Below are 21,520 nucleotides of genomic sequence, written 5' to 3'. Positions count from 1 at the left end.
CATTTCTCAGATGATAACATCAGATCAGGAGCCTTCCAGCCCATCAAGAGAACAGCCAGCATCTTTTGGATCACAAAGTTCAGAGTCAAAAGCCTGGAATTTAAATGCTGGAGCATAAGATTTATACATATTTATTGACTTCTGAGTTTTGAAGTGGACATATCTTTCGTTTATATGCGGCTTTGTTCTTATTGAAAAAAAGAAGGTCATTCAGCCAAATCATGTCTTAATACTTTCTGCTGAGTAAGCTGTTTCCTGAATAAGGTGTTACCTATCTGGAGATCTGAGTTTTATACCATATTTTCCGGCATATAAGACGACTTTTTAACCCATGAAAATCATCTCAAAAGTTGGAGGGTCGTCTTATACGCCCAGTCGTCTTATACGCCGGAAAATCAGCGAGCCCGGGAAGGCACGCCCTCCCCTCTCACTGTGGAGGAAGCAGGGCAGGCTGGCGTCTGGCGGGAGCTGGCAGGGTAGTCCTGCGCGCACGACACTCTTCCCTCTTGAGGCAGCATCCCCGAGGACTCCTTAGGAGCCGGGGAGCGATGCTGCCTCAAGAGGGAAGAGCGTCGGGCGGGAGCCGGCAGGGCAGTCCTGCACACGCGCGCACTCCCCGGCTGCTAAGGTGTGCTCCTTAACAGCTGGGGAGCACGCGCGTGTGCAGGACTGCCCTGCCGGCTCCTGCCAGACGCCAGCCTGCCCTGCTTCTTCCACAGTGAGAGGGGAGGGCGTGCCTTCCCGGGCTCGCTGATTTTCCGGCGTATAAGACGAAAACTCTTGAAAATCATCTCAAAAGTTGAGGGGTCGTCTTATACGCCCAGTCGTCTTATATGCCGGAAAATACGGTAGTTGAGCCTGGCACAAAGCTTAACAGACATGGGGCAGGAATGATTAAGGCTGCTAACTTAGTATTTAGCTTGTTCTCTGTTTTACTAACAGGCATTATATGAAAGCTCAGTTGACTAAAATCATGATGAGGAATAAAGAACAATGTTCACAAACCCAATACCTGGAATTTATACTTAAATATAAAAGCTGGGCGAGCTTTTCTTGCAGCTGACCAGGGTCAAACGGGGATGTGAATGTTCCCCTTTTCATTTTTATCCCAGCTTTATACTTTTTTGTTTTGTTTTCCTCAATCGTAATTGGTCATGCCATCCAAAATAGGCACATTCAAAGCAAAGCAGGAATTTGAATTTGTCCATCATCCCCGTGAGTTCATCAATTTGATGCTTTAAAAGATTTGCCTTTAGATAGAGTGTTCTTGCTAGGTATATAGGCAAACATTTCAAATTTAAATGATCTCTTTCTCTCTTTTTAAGAACAAACCAGTTGTTTCAGGTGTGACACAAAACTTTTTTCCCCCACATGTGTCAAGATCAACTGTTCTGAGCGTGAAACTCATTGGCAAAGTCAAAATGTTTCCAAAATACTTGAAAAGGTTGCTTTGTGTTCAATTTGGGACAGAATTTGGGACAGTTCAGTTTGCAGTGTTTTGCCCATCCTTCATCTGCTTTTCAAGAGAAATTATAAACCCCACAAAATTCCATTAAGATGCATATTTTAAAATATGCATGTAGAATTGATTTTTTTACAACTTGCAGAGTTAAGTGTGCAAATTGGAATTGGTGAGAGCATGTCACAAGCATTTACACAAATTGGCTGCCACAGTGAGTGAAACCAATCACCTGTCACTCATTCCTTGGAAGGCAAACTGGATTGCTTCAAGTTATGTAATTTCCCAGAATCCTCTGCACCACTTCCTCTTTTGTCTTCTTTCTCCTAGTGGGGAGAGCAGGCACACTTCCAAACAGAAGTCCTTTTAATTTATTTTCCAAGAAAGATTCTGAGCCAGAAACATTACTGGAAAAAATGATAATGCTTGAGCTGGCACTTTGATTTGATGCATGTCAGCTTCTCATTTAATTTCTTACCTTTTACTTTTCCCTCACCAGTAGATGAACACACTTCCAAGCACAGTTTTGGGCTGCAACCAAGCTACCATTTTAATTTCTTGGAATGCCCCTCGAGGGGTAGGAGCTTGTTGGGCTCTGGTCAAAAATTCAGAAAATACCTATCTTGACTGCTGGTGTATCACCCCCTCTCCCCTCGAACAAAATAAAAACAATTCCTTGTATGTTCATCTATTTAAAAAATACAGTCCAATCATATATGGTGCTGTGTATAAAGAAATGTCAAGTAATTACAAAAATGAAATACAAGTTAAAATAAACTCATTTTCGGAAACGCCACTGACCATGCAAAAGTACAGCCCATTCTTGAGTGGCCTCTGCAGCCTCCAAAAGTTGTGCTGAGAACCAGGCCTGCTTCTGAAAATAATTGTTGGGTGTTGGGGAATGCTGGTGTGTCGCCCAAAACAGCATGGCATATCACCTTTGACACATGTGTCACAGGTTCACCATCACTGGCCTAGGAACATTAAGATGAGAGCCCATGGGATTGAAGGAACTGGGTATGGTTAACCTCAAGAGTGAAGGGGGATATAATACATTCTTCAAATGCTTCAATGGATGTGAGATAGAAGAACATCAGAACCTGGTTTTGGTTGTTTCGGACACAGGACACAAAATAATAGATTTAAATTTCAGGGGGTTCAACTGAAGGTTAGAAATATCTTCCTTGGAGAAGTGCAGTGGAGAGGTGCTGACCTTCTCTTTCTTGGTGTGATCATGAAGGAGACTTTAATTTGGATTCTTGCATGAAGCTGAGGGTGGAATTTTGTAGATTCAATATCCCATCCCCGTCCCACTCTGTGTTTTTGTGTCCCATAGGGTATATGCAGCTATATTACTGCCTCTTTAATAAAAAGTTCCCTCCTATGAAGAATGCTAAATTGTGCAGTTCCTGAAAACAAGAGGATTGCTGGAAATTTCACACTTGTAAATAATGCCAAAATGAGGGGAAACGATAGTATTTCATGGGTGCAGATGGGAATCAGCAACAGAAATCTTGAGCCCTGCACTTCAATTTATATTCACTTTCTAGAACTGTGTAAGACATGAAATAGAAACTACAAAGATGTAAGCTGAAGATCTTAATTTTTTTTAAAAAAATAAAACAAATAGAAAATATATTCAAATATACTGTGGTGTGAATATATATCTGCAATTTTGAATAGGCACTGAAAATAAATGCATTGTAAAAACAGAAATTGCTGCACAAAGATGGACATGATTTCAATTTGTATAGAGTTGAAACCCTACAGCCAAATATTTTCCAATTAGGTTGGAGTGGATCTGTATGAATCAGGTTCATGTCAGTGCTGCATTTGTCTACCAAAGGGTTGTTTATCTGCATAATACTCTGTTCTGTACATTTTTTTCTTTAATCATTTTTAAAAACTTACAAAAAATAACATTAGGCAGATTTTGAATATGGTTTTCTGCAATACATTGATTTTTCTACAAAACCTAACCAGCTCTTCTCATGATACGCATTAGTTAAGCTCACAAAACATACTAAAACCTGATTACTGAATTAAACTATTTTTGTTGGTGTGCACAGTTACAGAACTACGAGTTAACTCCACGGATGGAGTTCACAATATGGTAAATAATTAAGGATAACCAAATCAAAATTGAGGCTAATAAAGCCTAGGGTGTGATTTAAGTCCGTCTTCCATGGTATGTACTACTTCACCCAGGGATGACTTTTTTTTTTAAAAAAAAACTTTCTTTGCCAAAAATAGAGAAGACTTAAGGAGACCCTATTTTGAGTTAAAACACTTCAATAGTTTATACTGAAGTTATTTTTAAATATTTATTATTCTGCTTCCAGAAGGTGTACCAAAAGGAAATAAAGATGTAAATGTAATACAATTTCAGGATGAACATTAAGAGAATTGAATTTAATCATAATCTAAATAAATAAACTGGAGGCATCTGAGCAGAAAGCAATAGCAGGCTTATATACTGCTTCATAGTGCTTTACAGCCAACTCTAAGCAGTTTACAGAGTCAGCATATGGCCCCCAACAATCTGGGTCCTCATTTTACCAACCTTGGAAGGACGTAAGGCTGAGTCAATCTTGAGCAGCTCAGAATCAGACTCCTGAGGTGAGCAGTGAATTAGTCTGCAGCACTGCATTCTAACCACTGTGCCACCACACAGTAAAAGATGCAAATGTGAGCACCCATATAGACATTTGGGGAGGATTGATCAACTGCAGTACCATTATTGTACTCAAGTCATATTGTGTAAGAGGGTGGAAAGTTTTAAAGAAAGGGAAGACATGCAATATTATTATACATCTTTTCACACAGCCCAAAATAGCTTGCTTAGTGGATATTAACAGTTGAACATGTGAAAGCGATAAGATCTTATAGTTGCACTGTTGAAGAAGCAACCAAGTTGCATGACTTAGTTTAACTCTGCTTCAATCATTTTTCCCTAGGTTTTACCTTAGGGGTGCAGCAGTTACATCCAGCTCTTATTCAGAGACCCTATGGGTAAGTGGAACTTTTTTTTAAAATGTTGGTGTTAACAACCAATCTGGATATGAATTAATAAAGCATCAAAGAAAGAGGAAACAAGCTCTAGGTTACAAACTAAGTATGGCTATAGCATCTGAAAGAAGAATTCCTGGTCCTCACTTAGAATATGAAGCAAAACTTTTTGAATACTTGCTTGGATTGGGTGATTTATTTGTTTGTTTCTTCATTCATTCAACTTGTATGGCTGCCTATCTCAGCAACTATGGGCAGCGAATAATCTTAAAATACATTAAGAACAAATTTCCTTCCTGATACAGATCAAGGACACCATTTCTATTTATCTGGTCCTCTTCATTATGTCCCAGAATTGTTAAGGGGATGGATCATCTGTAAGCCCGTTCCATGATCTCCGCTTTTGCTAAATTAAGTTCCTCTATTTCATAATTGTAGGTGGAGATGAAACAGAGCAGTGGTTCTTACCCTATCCTGGGAAGGAGAGCAGCTAGATTCATACATTTTTATTTGTTTATCAAATTTATTGGCTGCCCATCTTACTACAGGGTAGTTCTACATACATACACTATGCTAAGCTCAAATGGGATTGAGTGGTCTAAAAATGTTTTGAGACTATGATATTAAGTTCTAATGGGTTGTGTTATTTAGGCATAATGTGTAATGGGTACCCAGTAGTTGTGTGATTTATGCTCAAGATTTAATGGTTCTGTGTACCCATCCAATTTTCCCATAATTCTTCCCACACAATTAGTCTAAGTTTGATCAGAGCCTAAAGACATTGTTTAACTATTGTTTATCTGAATGAGCCATGGTTGGCTGGATTTATACAGAAAAAAATAAAGCCATTCACATTATTGCTTAGCATAGTTCATTCTTTTTGCCTACATACCTCATGCAAAATGATTGCATTCACATAAAACGCTAACCCAAAATTTGCTCTACTTTAGTTTAACATGCTACATCCTCCCAACATGAAAAATCTAACCGATTGATGTGTTTTCAGCCTACTCATGAGTTAGCCTGATGTGTGAACTCATGCATTTGAACTTCTATCTTATCCATAGAGTTGAAACAATCCTTCATATGATTCTATGAGATTGTGTTCTTATGGACTACAAGACCGTGGGCAGGTCGCTTGCCCAAAGGACCTATAGGATTGTTGTGTCTCTGGGCTTGAGGCACCTAAAGATCTCTTACAAAGACACGCCGTATGAGTTTTATAAAATCCAAGAAAAGCTTTGTTGTTTGTTCTAATTGAAATGGTGCCGATGCAGGAGGCCTTGGCAGCAGGTTGCATCTCATTGCTTTGGGCCTCATGCAGCAATTCCAGGCCAGAGAATAAATTGCATTCAGATAGTAAATCTAATATTCGGTGAAAGAAACATTAGGTCAAAAATTGATTCTGGACAGATGTTCTACAGGACTTGAGGAGTTTATAGAAATCAGCTATTGTCTCTGCTTTTCAATAGAATATCCCAGTTCGCTTTGGTCTAAAGCATCCTCTTTTTATACATCTAATAGGATCTGGCAGCTGCTTTGGAAAAGCCAAGAGTGCTTAGAGACAACAATAGCAACTGTCATCCTAACTTCATTTAACTGTTTAATGATTGATGTAATTCTCTGAATTGCTCTCTTTCGGTCTCCAGCACTGCTTTCTGAAAATGAAAGCTTGTGTGTATGTGTGTGTCTTTTAAAGAATTTGGGAAAATTCGGTTCTCTGGGGGGGGGGGAAGAAAATTTTTTGGAAGGTTGATGGCTTAAGAAACAATGGACCATTTCTTTTCTTTGCCAAGAGGAATTAATATTTAATCTCCTCTGTGTCTCTCTCCCCCCCACCTCCCCAGAAGCCCACACATAGACTGTCTTTCTTTAGAGTTTCCCTCCAAATTTCCTGCTCTGGTTTATTCAACTGTTCTGATTTCATGATTCCAGTGGATGGTGGTGTGTTTTTTCCTCTTCCTGGTCTGGTGGTGTCATAATAGGGAATTAATAGGTGGCACAGTGCTTAGAATACAGTATTACAGGCTAACTCTATCCACAGACAGGAGTTCGAAACTGACCAGCTCAAGGTTGACTCACTCTTCCCTCCTTCCTGGGTTGGTAAAATGAGGACTCAGATCGTTGGCAGCAATATACTGACTCTGTAAACCTCTTAGAGAGTGCTGTAAAGCACGATGAAGCAGTATATAACTCTTAAGGGCTATTGCTATTGCTAACATCTGTATGGTTTTTGTAGAAGGATTCAAACAGGTTTTTCCACACCATTCTTAATGCTAATTTGGGAATGCTCATTTTATTCTGGAAGAAAAGTAAGAAATCTTTTTTCTTAATAGCCAAGTGCAAAAATACTCAAATTTCTAATGTGACTTCTTATTGTCATCAGCAGCAACAGCAGGATTTTTGTTCAGTAAAGTCTGTTACAACCTAAAACTAAGGAGAAATTTCCTGACAATGAGAACACTTAATCAGTGGAATAACTTGCCTCCATAAATTGTTGGAGGGACGCGGTGGCTCAGTGGGTTAGGACGCTGAGCTTGTCGATCAGAAGGTCGGCAGTTTGGCGGGTCAAATCCCGAGTGCCGCGTAGCAGATTGAGCACCTGTTACTCGTCCCAGCTTCTGCCAACCTAGCAGTTCGAAAGCACGTAAAAATGCAAGTAGAAAAATAGGGACCACTACGGTGAGAAGGTAACAGCGCTCCGTGTGCCTTTGGCGTCTAGTCATGCCGGCCACATGACCACGGAGACGTCCTCGGACAAGCGCTGGCTCTTCGGCTTTGAAACGGAGATGAGCACCGGCCCGTAGAATCGGAAACGACTAGCACACATGTGCGGGGGAACCTTTACCTTATAAATTGTTGGGGCTCCAAATCTGGAAGTTTTAAAAAAGAAATAGGACAGCTATTTGTCTGAAATGGTAAGGGTTTCCTGCTTGAGGAGGGGGTTCGACTAGAAGACCACCAAGGTCCCTCCCAACTCTGTTATTCTGTTATGGTGAAAAGATTGTTTAAAATTATAACAAGAGCCCTGCTCAATTCACTTGGTGCTTTCTGTAGCTGCGCTTTTGATAGCAACATTTCTCAACTGTTGATGTTTCCTAATTCGGCAGTTCCTCTGAAAAAGCCCAGATAGGCATTTGCACAATGACTTTGAGATGTTGAATCCTGACCTGTCTATGAGTATGTGTTTTAAATGTACAGTGTCCAGGAAAAAGAGGAACAGTAAGAAGAGGCTATGAATATTAAACTTGCATTTGTTTAAAACTTCATTTTAGAGCAGCTTTTTATGGCGTGTTTGGTACTACGTAATAATAAGAATGGTCTCACTCCCAATTTTGAGGACTTTGGTTACGTAGCTGATAAAGCAGCGGAAGCAAGAAGGACATGCAGAGTAAGAATTGTAGTAAGAGGAGAAAAGACAGGCCAAAAGTTACTGTAATTTCCAGTCCACCCTGAAATCATCTAGAAATTAGGTGCTGCAGGTGGATTTGTTGATGGGCAAACAGAGAAAAGCTGAAAAAGCATTTTGATGTTGGTGAGAAGAGTGCTTACAGAGATAGCTTGCATGACCGGAAAAACATGGAGAATTCTTTAGAGGACCTAACTTTATTTAATGAAAATAATGCAAAATCTGTTCGCCGTCAGCAAAAGTAGGAGGACTAGCCTTCCCTTCTTTGTGTGACCTCCATGGGTAAAAGCAAAGGTGGCATCATGGAGAGCTTCTTCTTAACGTTAAAGACTCCTCACCTCCAATCCCACGGAGAGTCTCTAGAGATAACAAGGAAGAGTAGAATGCTTACCTTTGGACCTTCTGAATCGGAAAATTTTTGTAACTTTATTTATTTTTATTTTAATTCCATTTATATCCCGCCCTTCTCCGAAGACTCAGGGTGGCTTACAAGCTTAGCAATAGCCTTCATTCTATGTATATGCCTGCTTATTAGGGCTTTCACACACACCCCCAAGCGGCATTATTACAAAGTCAGCTTAATTGCCCCCAACAATCTGGGTCCTCATTTTACCTACCTCGGAAGGATGGAAGGCTGAGTCAACCTTGAGCCTGGTGGGACTCGAACCTGCACTTGACAGTCTAGTAACCATTTGCAAATAGACGTTTCTTTCCCTTCCTACAAGCATTTTGAATCTGTTTAGTGAGCCTCTCTCTCTCTCTCTCTCTCTCTCTCTCTCTCTCTCTCTCTGTGTGTGTGTGTGTGTGTGTGTGTGTGTGTGTGTTTGTGTAATGCACTTGGTGTTCAGTTTCTTTCTAGAGTTCCTGAGACTGGTTTCCTTTTTGGCTTCTTTCTTTCCTCATCTGACATTCTGTGGTTTTGCTTGTTCCCATTTTCCAGCTTTACCCTTTACAGGTAGTCCTCCACGTATGACCACAATTCAGTCCAAAATTTCTGTTGCTAAGCAAGGCAGTTGTTAAGTGAGTTTTGCCTGGTTTTACGACCTTTGTTGCCATAGTCGTTTAGTGAATCACTGCAATTGTAACATGGTTGTTAAGTGAATCTGGCTTCCCCATTAACCTTGCTTGTCAGAAAGTTGCAAAAGGGGGTCACATGACCCCAAGACACTGCAGCCATCATAAATACGAGTCAGTTGCCAAATGCCTGAATTTTGATCACATGACCCTGGGGATGCTGCAACTGTCTTTTAAGTGTGAAAAACGTTGCAAGTCATTTTTTTTTCAGTGGCGTTGCAATTTCAGACACTCATTAAATGAATGGTTGTAAGACTAGGATTATCTGTATATAATTTTGCAACTGAATTCAAGATGCATTTAGTAAAAGAGTCTGCATTTTGCTTTTTCCATCAGGCCTTAACAAAATAGTACTGTATTTGGTTATGACAACAGAGCATGTAACTTGACCTGTAAGCTCTTTGAACTGGGATCTTCCATGTGCTTTGCAATGAACCATGCACACCAATTCCAGTGTAGACATCCATGTTACATATGATCACAAATGCAGTCATTTGTGAGAGTCTGAGAAGAACAGCAGCTGTCTAGCAAGTTTCCATATTTAACTGTAGTATATACCAGCTTATAGGGATGCGGTGGCTCAGTGGGTTAGGACACTGAGCTTGTCGATCAGAAGGTCGGCAGTTTGGCGGGTCGAATCCCAAGTGCCGCGTAGCAGAGTGAGCGCCTGTTACTCGTCCCAGCTTCTGCCAACCTAGCAGTTCGAAAGCACGTAAAAAATGCAAGTAGAAAAATAGGGACCACTACGGTGGGAAGGTAACAGCGCTCCGTGCACCTTTGGCGTCTAGTCATGCCGAGCACATGACCACGGAGATGTCCTCAGACAAGCGCTGGCTCTTCGGCTTTGAAAGGGAGATGAGCACCGGCCCCTAGAGTTGGAAACGAATAGCACGCATGTGCGGGGGAACCTTTACCTTTACCTTTATATACCAGCTACGACTGAATAGACTGTGGGATGAATAGCTCTACCACTGCTCCTTGTTTCTATTGGTTAATGGTATGACAGTGTGATATGGGTGACTCTGAGCAAAGAGCAGGTGTAACCATTGTGGAAGTCTCACATCAATCATTCCCTTCAATAGCAGCTTCCATTAGCTCCAACATACACTTTGAACGTAAATAAATAAAGCATAATTGAGCGTTCTTTACAACACACTGGAGAATAGAATCTGGCAGTCTTGCAAATCCTATCCCGTCGGCCGACTGAATCCCAGAAAACAATTCATAATTGGTCTTCCAGCATACTGCAGAATGTTGGAAACCGATGATGGTTGTGGTTCCTTTCATTTCTATGACTACATGCATCTTCAAAGTGCCAGACTTGGATTTAATTTGTCACATTTCTAGGTCACTCAGCTCTCAAAGAACTCTTCCTTGGAAGCTTTCAAAGCACAAGCTCCTATATACTAGTTATTGTGGCCATCCCAAAGGGTTAAATAGCAGGGCAGCCAACCTAAGCCATTCTTGCAGAAGGCTTCTTGCCATGAACCTCCCAAGGATGGCAGGGAGAAAGGGACTGGGGAGGCTGAAGACTTTGGGGAAATAGCTTAGTTGAATTCCTGCAGTTTGGCTGGGCTGCCCTGACAGATGGCTTTAAGATAAGAAGAGCCATTTTAGCTGAGGAACAGCTGAGAGGAAGTACTTTGGTAAGAAAAATGTGACAAGTAACTACCAATAGCTGTATCTTCCCCAAAATGTATGTTATTTCTCTTTAAAGCTGTCCTACTTTTTTAAGTACGGTATATAGTAGCACATAGATTGTGCAGTGCTTCAAATTAGTTTCCAAAAAGGTGCTTTGGAGCCTATGGGGCCCAAACATAGCACCTGTCTGCATCATCTTAAGTCAGCTGCAGGACTGCACAGCTACCAGGTGATTCCAGGAAAAAAGCACAACTGCTGTAACAAGTTGCAGACCGATACTACATTCGCATTCCTATGGGAATGACTCTAAACCATAATGACAGAGCCATAGTGGCAAATTCCATAATATACTTACTCACTGTAAAAAAGCTTCTCCGCCCTTCCCTGGATGACACAGGATGACAATTCATCCCTTGATACTTTTTTTTTAATCACATCCAACTACAATATACTTAACATAGCAGAAATTGCATCTGTCCCTTGATTTCCCCCTCCCCCCAGTTTCTGTTTCAACTCTTTGTCTCTTTACTTCCAAACACCATTTGGCTTCAAGTGGAAGTAACCCCAGTACAGTTCTAAAGCAGCTGCTGCCAGGATACCATTGCACATGGTTGCACAGACTGTTCGGTGTGAACAGCAGTCAGCCTAAAAAAGACCATCCTAGAACATGCTGAGAATTCATACATGGTTGCGAACAGATCTCTGCACCCAGATCTTTCTGTCCACAGGTTCAAGATTAAGACTGAAAAGAGAAACAAATGTCTTTCGAAGGAAAAGTGCACCAGCCTTCACATAGAGCTGTGGATATGCTTGGACATATAGATAGACCCCTAACTTACAACCACAATTAAGCCCAAAGGTGCTTTTTTTCCTTCAAAAAAGCAACTGGATTTTGTTGGAAAAACAAAGTCTAACTGCCTTTTGGGGGGGAAAAACACACCTTTGAGACAACCATGACTTGGTTGACTGAGAATCTCCATAGACAATTGAGCCCAAAATTTCTGTGGCTATACAATACATTTAACTGAGTTTTCCTCCCCCCCCCCTTTTTTTTACCCAGTTGTTAAATGAAGCATTGCCGTTGTTAAGTTAGTAACATGGTTATTTGGCTTCCCCATTGACTTTGCTGGTCAGAAGGTCACAAAAAGGTGATCACATGGCCCTGTCATAAATACATGCCAGGAGCTAGGCATCCAAATTTTAATTCTGTGACCATGGGGATGCTGCAGTGTGAAAAAACGGTCACGCTTTTTTCTTCAGTGTTGTAACTTTGAACAATCACTCAACGAATCGTTGTAAGTTGAGGATTTCCTTTATTCTTGTAAGGGAGCTTGGCATGTTCTAGAAATGATTTGTGAGTTCCTTCTTGGATGTGTTTTGACTTTCCAGTTGAGCCAACAAGCTTGGGGTTCCCAGGCTATCCTCTTTTCAAGTACTGTTTCTTTTCTTTTTCTTCTTAAGCTGCTTCTTAGGTCAGCCAACATTGGCTAAATATGGCCACCTTCTCATGTACATTTGTCCGTTTATACACTTTGAAGTTTACTAACCAAGCATATAATTAAGGATTTTTGCAACTTTTTTTTCTATTCCTGTATACAGAGAACTTTAGTCCATGAAGAAGAATTGTTCAGGCATGTATTTACGTATGTCTGTATAAGGGTGTGCACACAGACACAAATACCCATACAGTACCTATGCCTTTAGCAGTTACCTTTCTAGATTTTAGACAAGCACTTCCCCAATAAAAACCATCCCAGCTAACCCTTGGTCCACTTGATAGTGTTTGTTATATATTATTTATTGGTTGCTGAGAGATGACTGGAGGTAAGAAAGTTGTGGATATACCATTAGTATATATCATTTGGATCAGTAAACAAGAATCTCACCACATTCTGTTCCAGCAGTGGTTTAATTGTGAGAAATGCCCATTGGCAAGAAAACCCATGCCATTTGCTTGAGCAATCTTGGTTACTATGGGGCCTTTTTTTCCCTAGCAAAGCATCAAACACTCGCCTAGCAACATAGGCTTGGCAACTGGCTCTCTTCTTGTCCAGTTGGGACAATTGGTAATATAGGCTTCAACATGAAACCAACATTCCTTCAACACCCGAGGCTTCTCCAGTCTATAAAAAAAAAGATCAAAATTTCTGAGCATTGTGTGGTTACAGATCTTTTAAAACAACCATTCAGACAAATTTGCTAAAGCAATGCTTTCTTCTTTTTTCAATAAGGAAGGTTAAAGGAACCAGATTTTGTCTCTTCGGAGTCTACTTGCTGATCCCATTAAACTGATATATTTGTATAATATGTGTGCATATATTTTCTCTTCTCTTTTGGGAGTCCCTCCGATGCTTGTTTTAAAACAAGGGTTCAACGTATTCATGATTCCAAAGGAATACAAATGTGTGTGAAGGTGGAGAGCTGACTTGACAGAAGAGGGTGGTCGTAATAGCCAGATCTTTTGTCAGTTGGTACAATTTATTTGCTGCATAAAATGATATTGTTGCAATTGTTTTATCAATAACCAGTAGGAAATAGAATTACTGGAAATGGAGCTCTTAACTAGCTCTTAATTCTGAAGGAGATTAGAAAGTTGGTCCCGTAGCAGTTTTCAAACACTTATTAGTTCCCAGTAGATTCCGGTTACATGCTAGGAAAAAAACTTACTTAAGAATAGTGTGATGATGAAGCCAATTACGAAGAATGGGGCCCACCTTTCTTTCATTAAAGTAAAGGTAAAGGTTCCCCCGCACATGCGTGCTAGTCATTTCTGACTCTAGGGGCCGGTGCTCATCTCCGTTTCAAAGCCGAAGAGCCAGCGCTTGTCCGAGGACGTCTCCGTGGTCATGTGGCCGGCATGACTAGATGCCAAAGGCGCACGGAACGCTGTTTACCTTTCCACCGTAGTGGCCCCTATTTTTCTACTTGCATTTTTACGTGCTTTAGAACTGCTAGGTTGGCAGAAGCTGGGACGAGTAACAGGCGCTCACTCTGTTACGCGGCACTCGGGATTCGACCCGCCAAACTGCCGACCTTCTGATCGACAAGCTCAACGTCCTAACCTACTGAGCCACCTTCAAAGGCTGTACAGTCATTTTCCAAAAATGCTTTCATTTGGATTCTTGTAGTGATCAGAGACTTGGGTTTGATGATGTCGCGATCTTATTCCAGCTATGATTCCACAAAAACCAACTATTTTAACTTGCTTCTCCCAATCTCCACGTGTGTTGGGCTCTATCGTCCCATTTCCCCTGCTAGAGTAATTGACTGGTTGTGTTTCTTGAGAGATTTTGAGCATTGTTGTCCAATGTTTTAGAAATGGTTCATGTAGCTTCTGTAGTCTAGACAGCGTTACTCATAAGGGTAACATCTTAGGGTTGCAGGTTCAAAGAAAAGCTTGCTACTAACAGCTTTGATTGAACTCTGTGGTTACGTTCATTTCTGTTGTTGTTGTCGTTCAAATGTGAACGTTCTTTCTGAAGTGCAATAGGCATAAAATAATGAGCGAACATTTGCTTTTTGCGATTCATATAATGTAGATAAACTGTAGAAGGGGCTGTAGCTCTGTGGCTAGGCATGTATAAAATAATAGATTAAGAATTCTAGGAAGTAATGGGAGGGAGGGAGGAAAGAAAGAAAGAGGAGGAAGAAAAGAAAGAAGGAAAGAAAGAAGGGTGGCAGGAAGGAAGGAAATAAATTACGATTAATGTACTCTTGAAGTAAAAGTATTGTAGGAGAAGAACTTTACCTATTTGCCTTCAGGCAAATGGGTATTTTGTCCAAATATATGCTTCCTTGCCCAGAAAAGGCGCACATTTGAAGAGATACTTTTTCTCTCACATCCACACGAACCATTTTGTTGCACAACAGTTAACATGTTGTCAACAGTCAAAAAAGGATTGTTGTCCAGTGGTACTAAGTGCCCAATAGAATCCCAACCTTAGAAATGGAAGACGGGATTGTACCACACGCACAAGTTGTTTTGAAAGAAGCTATAGCAACCAAGATAGGCTCCAAGATCACTGCAGATGGGGACTGTAGTCAAGAAATTAAAAGACGCTCCTGGGGAGGAAAGCCATAGCAAATCTAGACAGCACACTAAAAAGCAGAGACATCGCCCTGTCAACAAAAGTGCGTATAGTCAAGGCTATGGTCTTCCCAGTTGCAATGTATGGCAGTGAAAGTTGGACCATAAGAAAGGCTGAGCGCCAAAGAATTGAGGCCTTTGAACTCTGGTGCTGGAGAAGACTCCTGCGAGTCCCTTGGACTGCAAGGCGATCAAACCGGTCAGTCCTAGAGGAGATCAACCCTGACTGCTCTTTAGAAGGCCAGATCCTGAAGCTAAAACTCAAATACTTTGGTCACGTAATGAGAAGGAAGGACTCCGTGGAGAAGAGCCTAATGCTGGGAAAGATTGAGGTCAATAGAAGAAGGGGACGACAGAGAATGAGGTGGCTGGATGGAGTTACTGAAGCAGTAGGCGTGAGCTTAAATGGACTCCAGAAGATGGTAGAGGACAGGAAAGCCTGGAGGAACGTTGTCCATAGGGTTGCGATGGGTCGGGCACGACTTTGCAACTAACAACAACAACAACAACATAGCAACCATCAAGATAATGTACAATGAGCCCAAGTAAAACATCATAAAACCTAAAAAAAACTTGCTAGCTAGCCAACATAAAATATTAAAAATGACAATCAAGCCATAAAAGCTATTAAAAGTACATTCTTAATACCTTTTCTGAAAACTTAAGAAAAAGTCTTTCTGATGTAGACTTCCATGAATTTTCATTTTCAAAGCAGATATTGAAAGTTGAAGGAGATGTAAACTAAATATGAGGGAGAAAATAAAGAGTTGCAGGATTGGAAGAATTGGTCCAATCTGAGGATGTATTAGGTCTTCAGTCAGAATGGCCAATTGGTGACATGTGTAAGCTACTAAATCTTGAGCTCACCAGTTTAGGAAACTGAATTTAGCTGAACTAAAATCACTTCTACAACTTATAGAGGAGCTCCCGGAAGGACACAGATGGATGCCAAGCCCTCATCAACCAGAGTATACAACACTTTTTCAGACTTCAGTGTCCTATTGGCATTCAGGGCCTGTTCTGTACCAGCCTGCTACCGGCCCTGCAGAAAAGGCAGGGACAACCCCTTTACAAAAAGGCAAGAGGCTGGAACTAAGCCTGCCAAATTTATTAACATAAAACAGCAAAGAGAGCAAAGAGAGCAAACACGAACCATGAAACAGGAGCTATTCAAACGGTTGCCTTCAGCAAACCAGCCCTCCCACACATTCCCCTTTTAAACAGTTCAGGGCGTGGCTTCTCTCTGCCTCCTTCCGAGGTGCCCCATTGCATTCCTCTGTTTACTCCTGATTGACTGCCTCCTGCGTCGGGCGTCCTTGAACAGGGCCAGCTGTGGGTCATCTTCATCCACGCTGTCAGGCTCACACAGCTGGGTCTGCGTCGTGACCAGATGGGAGGGGCCTGGCTGAGGGCTCTGTGGAGCCTCAATATTATTCTCAGCAAGCTCTCCAACACCCCCCTCCTCCTCCTCTGAATCGTCCGACCCAACTGCCGAACCCACAGGCTGACCCTGAATCACAACAGGGCCATGCCCAGGATGGTACGCCAAATCAGAAGTAGGTTCAGAATGAACTGATGGGAGTAATCAAACCACATATTAGTTTTAATTCTGTAATACAGATCAAATGGTTTAATAATTTTCTACCTCTAGCTCACAAAAAATGAAATTGTGTGACAGCTTTTGGAGGGAGATTGGTGACAGTTCCAAAACATGTACCCAAAGTCTGCACATAACAAGCATGTGCTCTACTATTAAGATGATCACTCCTAATCAATTAATCAGCCCATTGTTACAGGCCTGCTCAATCTTCATTTGTGTGATTTTTTTTCCAATTAAACAAAAAAGCAGACGGGACATAGAAACTGGAACTTGGCAAGAGAAGTCCTTCTGGATCAAGTTAGTGAAACAAATTGTAATTTTGTTCATGAGTTCCTGTGTTTGGGGGTGGATTTCCTTTGCATATAAGTGTGTGTGTGTGTCAAAAAAAGTCAGAATGGTGATTACAATCACAAAATCAAAATCACCATCTTGACTTTTTGATGTACCACCACCTCAATCCCACCGATGATCCAGGTTGCACAGGTCAGTTGAACACTGCAAGTAGAAGGAGTGATGATGATAACGCTACATTGATAGACATGGCAAGTGAAAACTTTTTCATCTGTTTGTTCCTTCTGCTTCTTTTTTTTCTCTTCTGTGTTGTAACTGGGTTTGGTTGCAGTGTTACACGATCAGCTTCCTTTGCTCTGCCCCCAGCCACTTCCTGTTTAAGTTTACCTTTAAAAAAAAAAAGGCCCAGCTACGGATAAAAGTGGAAGGTTTAAAGTCATGTGCAACTCTTTTTTCAGAGATGTTGTAATCAACCATTAAATAGTCACAGAGAAATGGATAGTTCTTCCACTAGTATCAACTATGAAAATGTCTGGTTTCATAACTATCTTCTTAACTGTATGGTGGTGTCCACATATGAACATTGTTTTTTCTGCCTCTGGCAGACTGGAAAAGTCAGCCCTATTTATTTATTCTCTTCCTTCTTAGAAAAAGGGGACAAGCTCCATTTTCTCTCTTTCTTTCTTTCTTTCTTTCTTTCTTTCTTTCTTTCTTTCTTTCTTTCTTTCTTTCTTTCTTTCTTTCTTTCTTTCTTTCTTTCTTTCTTTCTTTCTTTCTTTCTTTCTTTCTTTCTTTCTTTCTTTCTTTCTTTCTTTTCCCTACCACTTGGCTGACAAGCTGTCTCTTTTTGCCTTTATATTTTGTTGCTTCATGCCGATTGTATTGTCCCTTTGGTTGCCTAACAACTTTTTGTAGACTTCCTAGAATCATTTCTGATTCTTCCAGCTTTTAATGTGGTTCACTTCTGCAGTGGATAACCTGGATCTAGAAATGAACCGTTGAAACTTCTGGCTGGAGGGAAGGGAATGGATCTATTGATGAACTGACCTTTTAAATATATACCGTGGCCCTTCTGGGTTCATACTTGTTGGCATAGCCTTTCACATGTTGAATCCTAGCAGAAAAAGCTGAGTCTGTGGTTGTAAAGGTTTTGGCGGTTAAAGGTTGGAGAAAAAGGGTGAGGGGGTGTTTCCAGGATTAAGTGGATGGCTTTGGGATGCCCATGAAGAAGAATGAGAAATTGGAAACTGCACAAATTTTGTGATGCCCTGATGAGTCACAGGCATTTCAGGGCCCTGTTACGGGGCAACAAAAGAATCAAAGCTGGACACAAATCAAGGTTGCAGTGGCACCCTCTGTCCTTTAAAGAGAACTTCAGGTCCTTAAACCAGAGTTTTCATTTTAAAGCCAATGCAACTCTCCTTGCCTTCTCAGACTGGTGCCCTTCCTGTGCATTGAATCCTATGCAATTCCCATCCTTTCAGGATTTGAAGAAACAAATATCTAGCCAAGGGCCGACCCCAGATGTCTGTGTAGCCTGTGGCAAAGAAGCCAATGCCACCCACTGTTTATTCATGTCAAGTGACTTACATGTCTTTGCCTAATCCTGGCAATAAATTAACTACAGGTAGTCCTCAACTTTCAACCACAGGTTTCCATGGAAGCTTCATGACCTTGCAGGGAGTAGGGCTGATATGAGAAACAGCAGCACTCCTGCATTTAGAACAGGGGTAGGCAACCTTGGCTCTTTTATAACTCCTGGACTTCAAATCCAGAATTCCTGAGCCAGCCATGCTGGCTCAGGAATTCTGGGAGTTGAAGTCCAGGAGTCATAAAAGAGCCAAGGTTGCCTACCCCTGATTTAGAAGAACCCTAAGAATTGTCCAAGACTGTTGACTTTCTTGGAACTCTGAGAACATAACATCTTAGTAAGTACCACATTTACTACATCCAGTCTCTCTTTCAGAGTGATAAATGTAGCGTTCCTTAAACACAACTCACAGAACAGCCCAAAACACGTATTTCAGCAGAGGGAAATTCCCTGAAGATGGGCTCCAGCATGAATCCAAAAGCTCGGAAGAGTAAATCTCTGGTCCCAGTGACCAACGCAGATTCAATTTCGCATCATTCTTCTGGGACACGTATATCATACTGTTCCTTCTTCCTATTTTTCATTGGAACAACTTTCCTGTGAAGTAGGTTAGGCTGACAGGGAGTAACTGATCCATAGTCACCAGTGAATTAGTATAGTCTGGACCTTCCCACTTCTAGTCTATTGCTGGACCATTGCATCACATCTCTTCGATGACTTGAGCCCATTTGATCAGATGCACAAAACGATCAGAGTTGTATCGTGTATGTATATATGTAGCCCAATGAAATGCAAAAGGCACACGGAGTGACTGGGCCAGTCACTGCCAGACCAACCTGCCTCACAGGGTGGTTGTGACGGAAAAATAAGGGAAAGAATCTTTCATTCCTGTATGTAAGATTGGATAGAAATCAAACAAGCTGACAACATCTCCAGGTGATCACTAAACTGATGGTTGTAAAGGGTCAACCTATTTTTCAAAGCACCAGACTCCAATAGAAGAAACAATGGATAGAAACTAATTAAGGAGAGAAACAACCTAGAACTAAGGAGAAACTTCCTAACAGTGAGAACAATTAACCAGTGGAACAGCTTGCCTTCAAAGGTTGTGGGTGCTCCATCATTGAAGGCTTTTAAGGAGAGACTGGACAGCCACTTGTCTGAAATGGTATTGGATCAGGGGGTTGGACTAGAAGACCTCCAAGGTCCCTTCCAACTCTGTTATTCTGTTTAGTTATGCACTGCAGCTTTTGACTAAAACTAGCAGGTATACAACAAGTAAGTTGAGGAGAGGGGAAGGAAGGAAGGAAGGGAAGGAAGGAAGGAAGGAAGGAAGGAAGGAAGGAAGGAAGGAAGGAAGGAGGGGAAAACATGCCAGAAAGACTTATATATTCCACTTCTTCAGTTAGATGCTTGGAGAGTTTATGTACTGGTTATTTTAGAAATGGAGCTAATTTTTTTGTAAAATTAACTGATCTTAAATTAAAACTAGGTATGTCTTATTTTTACAGGTATTGCAAATTTCCGTGAATGTATATATACCGCATTTGTGTCTTGATAATTTGTTGTGTGTCATCCGGCCCTATAACTCCTGTCTCACCTTGATTGTGGCCATATGCTGCCTTCCTCATCTTGGTAGCAAGAGAAAAACCTGGCATGCGTCTCTACAACAAGCCTCAATGGTTCTAATTTTAGGTTTGAGTTCGTTTCTCGGTATGTGCAGAAACTGTTTGTGGTCTTGGCCAAGAGTTAATCAGTAATGCCGTGAAAAGCTCCCGAGCTACCATTCAGAGGGTGGATCCGATGTGTGATGACTGTTTCAAGATGGATGTTTTTCATAATTGTGTTTCAGATGAAATGTTCTTCTGGCATTTAGAGTTGTTATCTAGGGCTGTCCTGGATTCCCATACTTTTTAAACAGAATTGGGGAAAAACAGAGGAAATTCATACTTTCATTTTTAAAACATAAAAAAATCAAAGAACAGCTTTTTCAGGTTTTCAGTCTTGTACTTTTAACACATTCTGATGCATCTTTAATAATTTAGCCAGAAGATAAATTTCTTCACTTAGTTTGTGTGTTCTTTTGGTCAGAAAAAAAATAAAATAAAACTCAATCATCTTAGCATATCAATGTATTTTCTTTCACCCAGATAATCCAGACTTAATTCAAATAATGGCTCTTACTCTAGGAAACTTTTAGCTTGCTATTTCTGTTTGATAATTTATTTTTCTTCAGTTTAAGGCTTCCATCAACCCGTTTTTAAAGGTTTGGGATTTGGGTCATATTAAATTAATATGTATGCCTGATGTAAGAAGAATTGTAAGATTTATTCTAAGCGTAGGCACTTATTCCTAAGCAGCTTAGCCAGTGGTAAGAGATGCCAGGGTTTGTAATACAGTAACATTGGAAGTTCTGCAAATTATTTAACTTGGTTACAATGTTTGCTTGATTAGGGAAAAAGATATCCAGTCATGTTAGAACAGTATGTGAATTTTTATGGTTAGGAGCGTCGAACAGAAGCTAGACTCAAAATGCTAAAACAAAACGGACACACATCTAAGAAACAGGAGGTGCGGAAGCTTTCAGACACGTAAAAATATGTTTATTATGTTGAATGTAATTTTAATGTCTATGGAGACATTCGTGGGCACAAATAGCTTCTACCTTTGGCTCTCTCTGCCTTCTCTATTCCCCTGGCAGGCTAAATATAAATTTGTTTTAAGTACAAACCATATGAAACCAGCTGTCTCTAAAGGATGAATAAAGGAATTGTTTCTCTGTCTGGTCTAAATTAAGTCTCCCACTACTCCATTCCTTAACAGTATTTATGGCTTAATTGCCAACATTGGTTATTCATGGCTAAGGGCTAATACTAAATAAGATATGGAAATCACTTTTGAAGCTACTATATTTAACAGAATAACAGAGTTGGAAGCAACCTTGGAGGTGTTCTAGTCCAACCCCCACTCAAGCAGGAGACCTTATACCCATGGTGGCGAACCTATGGCACTCGTCCCACAGGTGGCATGCAGAGTCCTCTCTGTGGGCACATGCGCCATCGCCACACTCCTAGGCCTTCAGCTGGGTTTTATGAAACCTTTTTGCTTTAGGCCTCCGCCAGTGTGTGCCAAAAAAAAAAAAGTTCGATCAATCAATTTCAACTTCTCACGGAAAAAAAAAAGATCTCTCAAAGTTGGAATGGATTGATTGAACTTTTTAGTCCCACCCAGTCTGCCATTACCACTGCAGCCACGCCCACCCAATGGGCCACACCCACCCATTGGGCCACGCCTACCCGACATCCGTCGATGCATAAGTGGGTTTTGGATTGCAGTTTGGGCACTCAGTCTCTGAAAGG

The 21,520-nt window shown here is 41.0% G+C and overlaps 1 protein-coding gene across 2 annotated transcripts in view; it reads left to right on the top strand.

Moving 5' to 3' along the window:
• RBM38 (RNA binding motif protein 38) overlaps nucleotides 1-21,520 on the top strand; it is a 101,067-nt gene that overhangs the window by 11,665 nt on the left and 67,882 nt on the right. For both annotated transcript variants that reach the window (XM_081323348.1, XM_081323347.1), the window contains exon 3: nucleotides 4,417-4,471. In XM_081323348.1, coding sequence (XP_081179474.1) covers nucleotides 4,417-4,471 — 55 coding nt within the window. The remainder of the gene's footprint in view (nucleotides 1-4,416; nucleotides 4,472-21,520) is intronic.

Source organism: Vipera berus (assembly GCF_964194415.1).
Source record: "Vipera berus genome assembly, chromosome: 3".
In the NCBI taxonomy this organism is placed as follows: Eukaryota; Metazoa; Chordata; class Lepidosauria; order Squamata; family Viperidae; genus Vipera; species Vipera berus.
Note: the sequence above shows the minus strand (reverse complement) of the source record. Positions and strands in the feature narration are given on the sequence as shown.